Here is a 15,192-nt window from a genome sequence, read left to right on the forward strand (position 1 = left end):
TGAGAAGGCATGACGCGAAAAGGAGAGATTAGTGATGAGAGCCAGCAACCAGACAGGCACAGCCATTGTGAGCTTTTATGAGCAGATTCAGAGACAAGAAAAATTATTGTCATTGCAGAAACATACATGTGGCTCACAGAGACAAAGGTGTGATTTTTTTTTTTTTTTCTTGTTCAACACACTCACTTGGTGGCCAGAGGCAAGGCTAGCACACTTGAAAAGATATGCAGTCCAACCCAGAACAGCTAGAGGAAAAGAAAATACTTCTTGAAAGAAAGATCAGCAGGAGAGAAAAAAGCAGACTAGTTGTTAGAAGATCAAGTAAGCTGTTTGCCATGGAGCCATCAAGGTAAGAAAAGTCAGTCCATCAGTGTAAACTCCTGTCTAAAACTGAAACTCAAAAGGAGTACATTAGCAATCTTGTATGCTCATGAGCGACCATCCTGGTCAACTTGTGGGTAGAAGTGGGGGGGAAATGCATCAAAGAAGACATGAGCTAAGTTTGGCTATTTCCCATAACACCATTGACCTTGAGATGTGAGCGAGAGAAGAGGAAGGGCTGTCTGGTTTGATGTTCAGGGAAATGTGTGAACTCCCAAGCCCATGGACACTGACTAAGCCAATGGGGGCCAGAGTTGAGAGTGAAGTGGCCAGCTGATCTAAAGTTGAGAAAGCAGGTGAGAACTCCCAAACTTGCAGATAGTACCCATGGGTTCTAGCTTGGAAGGCTTGCTGACCAGAACTTGACCAGATGAAGACAGAGAAGTCTGATATGGGGAATAAGCATAAATTGCTATAATGACCTGGATCTTTGTTTATGGATGTAGTTGCTCAAAATTCCAAATGAAAGGGAAGGATTCTTCTTATTAAGGATCAAGCTCGCCTCCTCAGTATACTGGGTTGATAGGGATGGGCCACTTAGATACTGGCTATCAAAAATGGGGGGCTATAAGGCATGAAGTGGCAGGCTTAAAAGCTGTCATGAGTGTACTTAGTTTCAGAACCACCGGGTAAGGTAGAATTCCCACTGAATAGTTTTCTTCCTGTCCATATAGGTCTGCTGAAAGGGGGATGGGGGAGGATGGGGATAGGAGCATATGATTCAATTGTGAGTAATTGTTAGCAGGATTAATTGTGACTATCACAACTGTAAATGGAGAAGATATGTAACTAAAATGGGGAGTGGTTAATCATTCATTTCAGGAATGGAGGACCCTAGGACCATCAAGAGGGAAGAGCATGGGAGCCTAACCAGAAAAGCAGTAAGAGCAGCGACGGTGGCAGAGGTGATGGAATAGAGAGATAGAGCAACTGAGGACTATAGGCCCATGGAATGAGAAAGGCAGTGTGCCTGTGGGCAGGAAGTTGGCTTGCAAAATGTGCCCTCTGGACATTTAAACGAATATATATTTTCTGTGTGGTAAATAAACACACAAAGGGAACAGAGGTAAATACCGTTAAAATACATGGAGGGGATAGTAATCATTGCAATGAAACAAAATATGATTTGTTGAATGTAAAATTGATGATCTGCCCTGTAAACTTTCACTCAATTCACAATAAAAGTTTTTTAAAAATGGGATTGAAGAGTTATTGAAGACAAAAAGCGTCCTTTTGAAATATAGGTAACAGAAAGAGAAGCCTTATAATCAAAAAGACCAGTCAAATCTTAATGCTGTCTTTCAGTATCTGTGTATTTTTGGCCAAAGTATTTAACTTATGCAAGCTTATGTTTTCTTATGTATAAAGCAGAGATAATAATATTTACATGTAAGTGGTTATTCTGAAAATTGAGAGAGATAATGTATATGAAACATGAAGGCACAGTACATGTTCAAATACTGTTTGCTATTGATTGATTGTTTGTTCTTCAATATTAGTTTAGCAGTACAGTTGAACCTTGAACAACACAAATTTGAACTGCACTTATACTTGGGTTATTTTTCCTGCTGTTTTGCAGTGACCTCAGGTGTTGTGAGTGTCACTTAAAATGCCATATGCCACATGGATATCTTGGTTAGTGAATAAAAATTTGTATGGGGAAAAAAAGGTAGATGATCCACTTGTGGTTACGAAAAAAGTTATGCTAAATATTTTGTATCCTGAAGGAGCTCTGGTAGCGTAGTGGTTATGAATCGGACTGTGAACCACAAGGTCAGCAGTTCGAAACTACCAGCTGTTCCGCGGGAGAAAGATGAGAGGCTTTCTGCTCCCGTAAAGATTTACAGCCTCGGAAACCCTGTACAGGGTCGCTATGAGTCGGAACCGACTCCACGGCACATAACAACAACAACAACATACTGTATTACTTACTTAACATGATAATACCACATAAAGCAAGTATGAGAATTGTCCACAGAGAGATAGCGTTCTTCTTCTTCTACCTAAAAGAAAATGCAAAAAATAAATGATATATGAAATTAACTTTATAATAAATACAAACTTAGATTCAGGTATAAAGTCACAGAGGAACTAAGTAACATCTAATATTTGAGAAAGAGTAATGAATAAATTTCAGAATTGAATTATTAAATATCCACATAGGAATAGTTTAATTCTTTAGCCCTTCTCTGAAAGGAAGAATTTACTCTCATGAATGGCAAATTTTGAAAGCTTTTTGGTGTCTTGCTATCTTTAGTGTTTCCATTATATTTATTTTCCTCACTGAAACAGAATTCAATTAATGTTTTTGTCCAGTGATACTCAACAGGGACAATTTTGGTCCCAGGTACATTTCACAATGCTAAAACTGAGTGCTTTTGATATGTTTAAAAAACCAGATGTACCTCCTTAACAAGTTGTAGGATCTGATGTCAGTGTACAAAAAGGACAAAGATATTCTAATGTATGTGTGTGTGCATATGGTTTAACATAACATTATACATTTGTATGGACTCCCAATATACAATAAAAGACAAAGAACCCCTTTACTTCTTGTGAAATTGTGTTCTTTAAACTGGCAAATACTCATGAACTCAAAAACATTTTTCAGATGATTTTCACTCTATAGGGATTAAAAGGTGAATTAGTATGCATCTAGTCTCTCCCACATTTATCTGTCTGAAAAATAAAGAGTATTAATTAAAGAGAAGGCACAAATCTCAAAATAAAAGCATGACTTTTCCCATGGAGTCTCTAGAGCAATGGTTTCACTAACACTTGTGCCAGAATATCAGCTGTGAAGTGTGTGACCAGTATTTTGTTGCTTATTAAAGTTCCAATGTTTTCAAATGCCTGTTTTACCACTAGAGGAGATTTAACATAACTCTCATTCAATTTCAGTCACATATGGTTTCTTGAATTGAAAAAATGCAGTGGGGTAAAAATTAATCTGTAGAAATTGCTCTTAACTGGGTATGGCCGTAGGAGTGAATGCATAAGGGAGTGGGGTGGGAGAAAGAGGAGGCTTTCTGCTCCCACAAAGATTTATAGCCTTGGAAACCCTATAAAGGTTGCTATGAGTCGAACCAACTCCATGGCACACTACCACCACCACGATTACCACACATTTGAGAGTTCTCTTATCAGAAAACTGATGATAGAGAAGAAAAAGCAGCATTTTGTTCTGTTGAACAATAGGGTCACTATAAGTCAGAACAGACTTGATAAAGTCTAACATTACCATAAAGGTAGTAACTATAAACATTAACATATTTATTAGTTATAGAAACTAAGGTGAAAATTATATATCATTTCATTAATTATGATTTGATGGTGCATACTATGAGATATGGCAATAGTAGTGAGGTTGGACCAGGATCAGGCAGTGTTTCATTCTGCTGTGCATAAGGTCTCTATGAGTCAGCACCGACTGGATTGCACCTAACAACAACAACTATGAGATATATAAAAATTTAATGCTATATTAACAATACATTTCAAATAGCTCTGATTGATTATTATAACTAATGCTGTTAAAAAAGATTAAAGTAAAAAGTTTTGTTTTTTTTTTCTTGATAAAAGAAAGGATTCATACACTAGAGGGTAGACATGTGTTGATATGGGTACAGGCCCTATACAACTGGAGGGAGGTCAGTAGAAGAAAGATGGTGGAGGCTGGAGGCACAGGGAGGAATGAAGTAGTTAAAGTGAAAAGAGGTAAATGCTGTTAACTGTTGGTGCATAGAGGGGACTGCTCATGTAATGAAGCAAAGTATATGCTTTGTTGAATGTAAAACTGATGATGTAAACCTTCACTTAATTCACAATAAAAGGCTTTTAAAAAATAAACAAACAAATATTAAAACAGATTTAAATAGCTCAAAAGATAGGAAAAATAAAATGTAACTGGGATGATTATTCAAAATGTTAGGTTAGAGAGAGGCAGCAAGATGGCGGTCTAGGCAGAAAGGCTGCACAGACCCTCTACAACAAAGACAGGATAGCCAAATGAAACAGATGCAGATGATGGTCCTGAAACTCTGAACTTCAGATAAAGGGAGAGGGAAGTGGGCTGAATTCTTACTAGGAGAGAGTGCTGACAAGGCATGACACGAAAAGGAGAGATTAGTGATAAGAGCCAGCAACCAGACAGGCACAGACATCTTGAGCTTGTATGAACAGATTCAGAGACAAGAAAAATTATTGTCATTGCAGAAACATACGAGTGGCTCACAGAGGCAAAGGTGTTCTCAACACTCACTTGGTGACCAGAGGCAAGGCCAGCCTCTACCTACTTACACTCACAGGAAAGCTCCACTCACCCTGTGGTTGGAGCTGCACAGATTGACCTGCATTGACCCTGTTCGAGGGAGACATTGTACCAGATCTGTATTCTGCCTTGGCCAGCTCTAGATTAGCCCTAACTACGAGAGACAGCTGAACAGATGCATGGGGAGAAAGAAAAAAAAAAAGTCAGAAAAGAAACTGCTGATCTGTGCTGGTGGCCAGGCCAGCCTTGGTGTGGTCATCTTGAATTTTCACAAGTGACTTTGAAGGCAAGAGGGCAGTAAGTAGTGCAGAGGCACATCACTTATTGGTGGAAACAATTGGATAAACATTTTGTTTTCTTTATTTCTTGTACCCCACATTACCCTGGTGACTAGAGGTGTGGCTGACGTACATTCCTAGGGAAGATCCTGCTCTCAGAGCTGTCAAAGTCGCATCTAAGTGTGTGGAGAGATAGTAGTACCAACCCCAGCACCTGAAATCAGGTGTGGCTTATTTCAGACCTGCAGAACTCATTCTGATTAACCCTGGACTAGCCTCTCTGGGACTGAAATATCCCTATCCCCCAGCTGCTTTGGGGTCTACATGAGCTACTTCTGGATTGGGTGGCCAGAATATACAATATCAAGCCCTACAGGAACTCCATCTAAGGTTGAGTGTTATTACCTCATCCCTAGCAGGAGATACCAGAACTGTCTCCTTTCTGGGTCTGGGCCTTACTTTTTTTCCCCCTTTGTTTTTGTTTCTTTATTCCTTCTTCCTTGCCTTTGTTGCTCTTGCCTTCTCTCCTTTCATTTTTACTTCTTATTATTCCCAACTGCTCTGCTGCTGTTTCTTTCTTTCTTCTTCTTTTTAAAATCTCTATTTAATTTTGTTGTTGTTGTTGTTGTTGTTACTATGCTCTGGTCTCTTTCTTTTTCACTCATTCCTCTCCTAAATTGTGTTTAGGTCTTTTTCTTTCTTTCTTTCTTCTTTGTTTCTTTCTCTTTTGGTTTAAAATAACTGCTTTATATACTTACTATGACACATTTAAATGGTCAAAGAAATATGTAATTCCCTTTGAAAGCATACCAATCATATTCTAAAGTATTAAACAGACATATCAATTACTTATATAACCAATATTGTAAAGGAAAGGATAGAACACAAATGGAGAAAAACAAGGATATCAATTATATAAATGGCATTATCAAGACACAAGCATTTTTAAAAAGACAGTAAAATGATTTTATTATATGAATATATTTCAGATTAGAGAAATCAACAATACTGTACACCTAATTCTCACTGTCGACTATTTTGATATCTTGCATTTATGACAATAGTAAAAAAATCAATTTGACTATTTTGTGCACTGATGACATGTATGTAGCAGTAACAAACCCTGAGATGTGAGGTGAGAGTAACACTGGCTGGGATGGTTAGGGTTATGCGGTAATTTGGCTGGGCTGTGATTCTCAGTAGTCTGGCATTTATGTAATAATATATTCATACTCTGGTTTTACATAACACCAGGTTTTTCATAATGACCATGTCTGTGGAACCTAACCATGTTGGTAAGTGAAGAGTGGGTTATTGACTTGCTATGGGAATGACAACTAGAACAGTGATTGTCTTGAATAAACATTTAATTTGATTGACAATTATTTTATTTACAAGGTATTCTTTAGTATTGAGGGATTAAATTAAGCAAAAAACTCTTTCTATAATTCCTAGATTAGCTTTAAAGCTTTTGTCAACTAGATATATGAGAGCAATAAACTAAAGGCTACTCTTTAATAAGAAATCAATGCACATCCTATTGCCTTCTGGCTCTTTCTAGAATCAGATCCATTCTTCTCTTAACACCTCCACCTGGGCATTCAGTCCAATTTTTGGAATATGAATTTTATTGAGACCCAGACTAGCCTTTAAAACTTTGAGACTATTAAAAATGACTTTGCTTATGTCAAGATATTAGTTAGAAGGAATGGGTAGGTGTGTGGAAGGAAAATAGAAGCCACAGAGAAGGAAGCAATATAACGGGTGTTGCATGGAAGGAATTGCAATCATTGAGATGAAACCAAGCATATGATTTGTTTAAATGTAAACTGACGATCTTGTCTGTAAACATTGACTCAATTCATAATAAAACTTTTTTTTTTTTTTAAAGAAAGAAATAGGCTTTAAAATGCTATTTTTTTTGGTTGTTTTCTCAAGGAAACAATGCTAGTTTTTGTCCTTAACAATTTGCTTATTTATCTTAGTATAAGATTTTAATAAATCATATGAAGGAGCTCTTGTAGCGTAGTGGTTACGAATCGGGCTGTGAACCTTAAGCTCAGCAGTTCGAAACTACGAGCTGTTCCGCGGGAGAAAGATGAGGCTTTCTGCTCCAGTAAAGATTTACAGGCTCAGAAACCCTGTACAGGGTCGCTATGAATCGGAACCGACTCCACAGCACATAACCACCACCACCACCATGAAGTACTCAGCTAAATCACCTAGTTTTCAGGTTATGTTTCATCTGGAGGTAGATGCATACTTCAAGGTGCTCACGATATATGATATATGAAGCTACTATAGATGATAGTATATGTCAGTCATCCTTTGCTAACACAGTGATTTATACCGTCTGTAAATGGTATACACAGAATTTAGGTGTGGGTTTATATATTTTTTAAAAAGATATTTATTTTTTTCTAAAAAGTGTATCATGAATTGCTTCTTTGATAACACTGTTACCATTATACTGCTCTTGTTTCATATGAATTATATTTATACCATAATTAGCCTATTAAATATGCAACAGCATTATTAAAAAGCTTGAGAATTACCAAAATGTGACACATTTTGTGACAAATGTGACACAAGCATTAGAAAAACAACACAGATAGATAGACTTGCTCAACACAGGATTAACCCAAACTTTCAATTTATAAAAAAAACGACATAAACTGCAAAGTACAATAAAGTAAGGTATGCCTGTATTATAAAAATGAACTTTTTACTTTTAAAAATGTGGCTAGTCAATAGCTTAAATTTATATATGTGTCTTGCATTTGTAGCTCACATTATATTTCTGTTGAGCAATGCTGCTTTAAAGGCGACCCATGAATATAAGGAGTTCTATGGTCCTTTATAAAAGCAGTCCCTGGTCTCATGCATTTTTGCTGTTGTTATGTGCCATTGAGTCAGTTCCAACTCATAGTGACCCTGTACAGGGTTTGCAAGGAGCAGCTGACAGGTTTGAACTGCCAACCTTATGGTCTGCAGTCCACAGCACCACACCAGGAGTCCATCTCATGCATTAGCAATGTGCATTTAAACACTGATACCTAATAGTAGGTTGAGAGCAGGCATTTCAGTTTAAGAGGGAAAAGTTGAGAAGTCCTACCTACCCCCAAGGAGTCCTGGTGTGGCACTGTGTGTTAATGCATTGGACTGCAAAGTCGGTTTGAACCGCAAGGTTGGCAGTTCAAGATCACCAGCCACTCCTTAGAAATCCTATGCAAGATTGCTATGGGTCGGAACTGACTCGACGGCACTTAATAACAACAATCTACCCCAAAGATGTGAAGGAAACCCACAAAAGGCCTGGACCTGATTCTGCGGTAAAAGGAACTGAATCACTCTGTTGGGGTTGATATATTGTTGCTTCAACACTTTGTGGTCTTGCCTCTTTCAGTACTTTAACTGCAATTATATTTCATGGAGTAATAGGAATCTGCAAGCATAAAGAGTACCAGTAACTAAAAGAAAGGATTATTACTATTGTTGTTGTTGTTAAGTGTTGGTGAGTTGATTCCGACCTATAGGGACCCTGTTTAGGGTTTCCAAGGGGCAGCTGGTGAGCTTGAACCACTGACCTTGCAGTTACAGCTTTGCAGGCTGAACCATTAACCCATAGAACCACACCAGGACTGTTGTTGTTAGGTGCCTTCAAGTCAGTACTAACTAATAATGACCTTATGCACAACAGAATGAAAAAACTGAGCAGTCCTGCATCAACTCCACAATTGCTGCTACATATCAGCCCATTACTGCTGCCACTGTGACCATCTGTCTCATTGGGGGTCTTCCTCTTTTTCACTGACCCTCCACTTTACTAAGCATGGCGTCCTCCTCCAGGGACTGGTTCTACTTATAACATGTCCAAAGTATGAGAGGCGAAATCTGGAGATCCTGGTTTCTAAGGAGCATTTTAGCTGTACTTCTTCCAACACCATAAATCAAATGCATCAATTCGTCTACGGTCTTATTCATTGTCCAACTTTCACATACATATGAGGCTAGTGAAAATGCCATGACTTGGATCAGGCACACATTAGTGTGAAAAGTGGAAAAGCAAAGTGACATCTTTGCTTTCCAACACTTAAAAAAAGGTCTTGTGCAACAAACAGATTTGCCTTTTGCAAAACATCATTTGATTCCTTGACTACTGTTTCCATGAGTGTTGATGGTTGATTCGAGCAAAATAAAGTCTTGATGTTATTTATAGGACCAGTGGTGAGGATTTTTGTTTTCCTTACATTGAAGTGCAACCCATATTTAAGGCTGTGGTCTTTGATCTTCATCAGTAAGTATTTTAAGTCCTCTTCACTTTCAGCACAGTGTATCATCTGCATATTGCTGTCAATGACTCTTTCTCCATACCTGATACCATTTTCTTCTTCATATAATCCAGCTTCTTGAATTATTTGCTTAGCATACAGATTAAATAAATATGGCGAAAGAATACAACCCAGGTGCACAGCTTTCCTAATCTTGAACCATTCAGTGTACCTTTATTCTGTTCTATGTATAGTTTCCTCATGTTCTATGTACAGGTTCCTCGTGTTATTTTGGTCTATGTTCAGGTTCCTTATGAGCACAATCAAGTGTTCTGGAATATTCATTCTCTACAATGTTGTCCATATCGTGTCATTATCCACACAATTGAAAGCCTATGCGTAGTCAATAAAGCACAGGTAAACATCTTTCTGGTATTCTCTACTTTGCTTTCAGTCAAGATTCATCTTAAGCAATGATATCCCTCGTTCCACATCCTCATCTGAATTTGACTTGAAACTCTGTTAGTTCCCTGTCAATGTATGGTTGCAGCTATTTTTGAATTATCTTTAGCAAAATTTTACTTATGTGCAACATTAGTAATATTGTCCAATGATTTCCATATCCTGGTGGGTCACCTCTTTTTGGAATAGGCACAAATATGGGCCTCTTCCAATCATGTTGGCTAAGTACTGTCTTCCAAATTTCTTGGCACAGATGAGTGAGTGCCTCCAGTGCTCCATCAGTTCGTTGAAATATTTCAATTTCCAGAGTCTTCTTCTTTGCCAATGTCTCCAATACACCTTGGACTTCTTCCTTCAGTATCACTGACTCTTGATCATGTGTTACCTCTTGAAATGGTTGAACATTGACCATTTCTTTTTGGTACAGTGACTGTGTATACTACTTCCATCTTCTTTTGATGCTTTCATTATTTTGTCCATAGAATTCTTCAATATTTCAAGTTGAGGCTTGAATTTTTTTCTTCAATTCACTCAGCTTGAGAAATACTAAGCATGTTTTGGTTTTCTAACTCTAAGTCTTGCACATTTCATTATAACACTTGACTTTTTCTTCTCAAGCTTCCCTTTGAAATTTTCTGTTCATTTATTTTACCTCCTCATTTCTTCCATTGGCTTTAGCATTTCTACTCTGGAGAGCAAGTTTCAGAGTTTCTTCTGACACCTATTTTGGCCTTTTTCTTCTTTCTTATCTTCTTAATGACCTTTTGCTTTCTTCCTGTATGATGTTCTTGATGCCATCCCACAACTTGTCTGATTGCAGTCATTCATGTCTAATGCATCATATTATCTGTTCTTGAGATGATCTCTAAACTCAGGTGGGATATGTTCAAGGTCATATTTTAGCTCTCATGAACTTGTTTTAATTTTCTTCAGCTTCAACCTGAACTTGAATTGATGGTCTATTCCACAGGCTGCCCTTGAGCTTATTTTGACTAGTGATATGGAGCTCTTCCACCATTTCTTTCCACAGATGTAGTAAATTTTATTTCTGTGTATTCCATCTGGTGAGGTCCATGTGTACAGTCATCTTTTAGGTTGTCTAAAAAGGTATTTACAATGAAGAAGTCATTGGTCTTGCAAAATTCTATCATGTGTTCTCCAACATTGTTTCTATCACCAAGGCCATATTTTCCAGTGACTGATCCTTCCTCTTCGTTTCCAACCTTTACATTCCAATTGCTAGTAATCATCAATACATCTTAACTGCAAGTTTGATCAACTTCAGACTGAAGAAGTGGGTATAATTCTTCAATTTCATGATCACTGGCACTAGTGGTTGGTGTGTAAATTTAAATAAAAATGGTATTAACTGGTAATCCTTCTATGTGTATGTATATTAACCTATCAGAGACAGCATTGTACTCAAGATACATCTTGAAAGGTTCTTTTTGATGATGAATGCAATGCCATTCCTCTTCAATTTGTCATTCCTGGAATAGTAAACCATGTGAATGTCAGACTAAAAACAACCAATGTCAGTCCATTTCAGCTCATTAATGCCTAGGATATTCATGTATATGTGTTCCATTTCATTTTTGACAACTTCCAATTTTTTTAGACTCATACTTTGTGCATTCCATGTTTCCATTACTAATGAGTGTGTACAGCGGTTTCTCTTCATTTTGAGTTGTGCCCAATCAGAAAATGAAGTTGCATACAGCTGTGCTCCATTCTCATCATCATGGTCCACTCTACTTTGAGGAGGCAGCTTTTCCCCAGTCGTATTTTGAGTGCCTTCCAACCTGAAGGGCTCATTTTCTAGTACTATATATGACATTATTCTGGTGCTCTTCATCATGTTTCAATATTCAGTATTCTGGTGCTGACAGTGTTCCACAGTTATTCATAAGGTGTTCTGTAACTTAATATTTGCAAGTATCCATCTCTCCTTTCTCCCAGTCTATCTTAGGCTGGAAGCTCAGCAGAAACTTTTTCACCCTGGGTGTCCCTGATGGCACTCAAAGTACCAGTGACATACCTTCCAGAATCATAGTACCACGCAAGAACCACAGTATGACTAAGTGACAGATGCATGGTGGGATTTCTATTAGTGGGGAATTAATCAGGAAAAATATCTGTGCTTTGGATAATTTTCAAAAGCCATTATTTCTATTCAGTTTTTGATTTTTACTATAGTGCTGGGGGCAAAGTATACAACATATAATCTTGGTGAATGCATAACTCATAGGATGAATATTCTTTTACTTCTTTCTTGTCTTCTTAATGACTTCTTGTTTTCTTCCTATATAATGTTCTTGATGTCATCCTATGAACTTAGTCATTTCATTAGAGCTCAGTGTCCTTACAGTGACCCTTTCACAGGCAAACCTTGAAAGGTTTGGCCACAGGAAGGTCCAGTGCATGTCCCACATGTGCCTGATTTGCCACAGAGTCTACTTGCTTTCAAACTAAAGCTGAAGAAAATGAAAACAAGTCCATGAGAGCAAAAGTACGACTTTGAATATGTTGTTAAGTGCCATTGAGTCAATTCTGATACATAGCGACCCTGTATAGGGTTTCCAAGGAGTAGTTGATGAGCTTTCACTGCCGACCTTGCAGTTCAAACCACTTTACAGTCTGTCACATTAATCCACAGTGCCACACCAGGACCTTGAATATATCCCACCTGAATTTAGAGATCATCTGAAGAACATATTTAATACATTAAACACTAAAGTCTGAAGACCAGAAGAGTTGTGGGATGACATCAAGAACATCATACAGGAAGAAAGCAAAAAGTTATTAAGACAAGAAAGAAGGAAAAGATGAAAATGGATGTCAGAAGAGACATTGAAACTTGCTATCCAGCGTAGAGATGCTAAAGCAAATAGAAGAAATGAGGAGGTACAGGAGCTAAACAGAAAAAAACCCAAATCCTTTGGGACACAGGAAAAGCAGTGTTTAAAGGGCAATTTAAAGTAATAAATGCACACATCCAAAAAGAAGAAAGAACCAAAATGAACACATTAACAAAACATCTCCAACAATTAGAAAAATACCAGCAAAGTAAACCTACAGTCACCAGAAGAAAAGAAATAATATAGATTAGAGCAGAAATAAGTCAATTAGAAAATAAAATGAATCAACAAGACAAGAAGTTGGCTCTTTAAAAGGTAACAAAATTGACAAACTATAGGCAAATCTAACAAAAGAAAAGGAGAAAAAGCAAATAACATGCATAAAAAATTGTGTGCATAATGTCACAAAAAAACAATGGAAATATAAATGGTAATAACAGAATGTTGTTATTGTTGTCAGGTGCCATCGAGTGGGAACCGACTCATAGTGACCCCATGCACAGGAGAATTAAACAATGTCCAATCCTGGGCCAAACTCACTACTGCTGCCACACTTGATGCCATCAATGATGCCACCTGGCCTATCCATCTCATTGGGGGTCTTCCTCTTTTTCTCTAACCCTCCACCTTACCCAGCATGACATCCTTCTCCAGAGACTGTTCCCTCCTGACAATATGTCCAAAGTATGAGAGACGATGCTCAGGTAATTTGGAATCTCCCAACAAACAAAGTCAAGACCCAAACAGCTTTACTGCTGAATTCTACCAAATATTCAGAGAAGAGCTTAACTAATTTTACTCAAAATATTCTAGAACATGAAAAAGGATGGAAAACTCCCAAATATATTTTATGAAGCAAGCATATAACTCATGCCAAAACCAGGCCAAGACTAATAAAGAAGAAAATTATAGACCAATATCCCTTATGAACATAGATGTAAAAATTCTCAACAAAATCCTAGCCAATAGAATTCAACAACATATCAAAACACTAATACATCATGATAAAGTTGGATTCATTCTGGAATGCAAGGACAGTTCAATATTAGAAAAACAATCAACTAATCCATCATAGAAATAAATAAAGGAAAAGAACTACATGATCATATGGATTGACGCAGAAAAGGCACTTAACAAAATCCAACATCCTAAAAACACTCAGCAAAGTAGAAATTGAAGGGAAATTCCTCAAGATAATTAAGAGCATATATTAAAATCCAAAGAACTAAGATTACCCTGAAGAGAAAGAAACTGAAAGCACTCCCTTTGTGAACAGGAACCAAACACAGATGCTCTTTATCACAACTCCCATTAAATATTGTTCTGGAACTCTCAGCTAGAGCTATAAGGCCAGAAAGAGAACTTAAAAGCATCCAAGTTGCCAAAGAAATAAAATGCTTTCTATTTGTAGATGATATAATCCTATACATATCACAAAATCACAAAGACTCAGCAAGAAAATTATTGGCACTCATTGACCGATTCAGCAAAGTGGCAGGGTCCAACAAGCTCAGTATACCAAAATCAGTTGGATTCCTATATTCTAATAAAAACAGCTCTGGAAAGGAAATTAGGAAAAACAAAACCATTTACAATAGCCACCCCAAAGATAAAATACTTAGGAATAAATCTTTCCAGAAAAACGAAAGACCTATACAAAGAAAACTACAGAACACTAGTATAAGAAACCAAAAGAGACTTACAAAACTGGAGTAATATACCATGCTCATCGATAAGAAGACTTAACATTGTGAAAATGTCAACTCTAGTCAAAGCAATCTATGTTATTGTTGTTGTTAAGTGCCATCAAGTTGGTTCTGACTTACAGTATAGGGTTTCCAAGGAGCAGCTGGTGCGTTTGAACCACCAACATTGCAGTTCAAATAGACCTTGCAGCCCAGTGCTTATCTTACAGTGCCACACTAGGACTTTAGATATAATGCCATCTTAGTCCAGATTTCAACATCATTCTTTAAAGAGATGGAAAATCTGTTCACTAGCTTTATTATAAAAAGGAAAGAGACCTCAGATAAGCAAAGTACTGTTTAAGAAGAACAAAGTTGAAGGTCTCTCACTCCCTGATCTCAAAATTTATTACACAGTCACAGTGGTCAAAACAGCCTGGTAATGGTACAATGAAGACACATAAATCAATGGAATAAAACTTAGGACCCAGAAGTAAATCCATCTACATACAGTTAGCTGATCTTTAAATGGGTAAGAGATAGCATTTTCAACAAATGATGCTGGCAAAAATGGAAACCCATTTGCAGAAGAATGCAACAAGACCCATATCTCACACCTTATACAAACACAAACTCAACAGGGATTAAAGGCCTCAACATAACACCTAGACGTATAAAGATCATCAATGAAAAAATAGAGACAAACTTAGGGGCTCTAATTCATGGCATAAATACACTATTAAACATTACTAAAAACACACAAACAGTAGAAGACAAAATAGATGACTGAGACCTCCTAAAAATTAGACATCTATGAGCATCAAAAGATTTTAACCAAAAGAGTGAAAAGGGAGCCAACAGATGGGAAATCTATATATACATAAATTTTTTTTAAAGTTTTTATCGTGAATTATGTTATAGTTTACAGGGGAGAACACCAGCTTTACATTCATCCTATTGTATTTTGTTTCATTGCAATGATTACAA

At 37.2% G+C, this 15,192-nt stretch overlaps 1 protein-coding gene across 1 annotated transcript in view; it reads right to left on the bottom strand.

The window, feature by feature from the left end:
- Positions 1-15,192, bottom strand: part of LOC102831656 (chromosome unknown open reading frame, human C1orf101) — a 274,431-nt gene that overhangs the window by 254,749 nt on the left and 4,490 nt on the right. Inside the window, exon 4 of the mRNA XM_006871286.1 lies at positions 2,314-2,377. Within this exon, the coding sequence (XP_006871348.1) occupies positions 2,314-2,377 (64 nt within the window). The remainder of the gene's footprint in view (positions 1-2,313; positions 2,378-15,192) is intronic.

Source organism: Chrysochloris asiatica, unplaced genomic scaffold (assembly GCF_000296735.1).
Source record: "Chrysochloris asiatica unplaced genomic scaffold, ChrAsi1.0 scaffold00165, whole genome shotgun sequence".
Taxonomy (NCBI): domain Eukaryota; kingdom Metazoa; phylum Chordata; class Mammalia; order Afrosoricida; family Chrysochloridae; genus Chrysochloris; species Chrysochloris asiatica.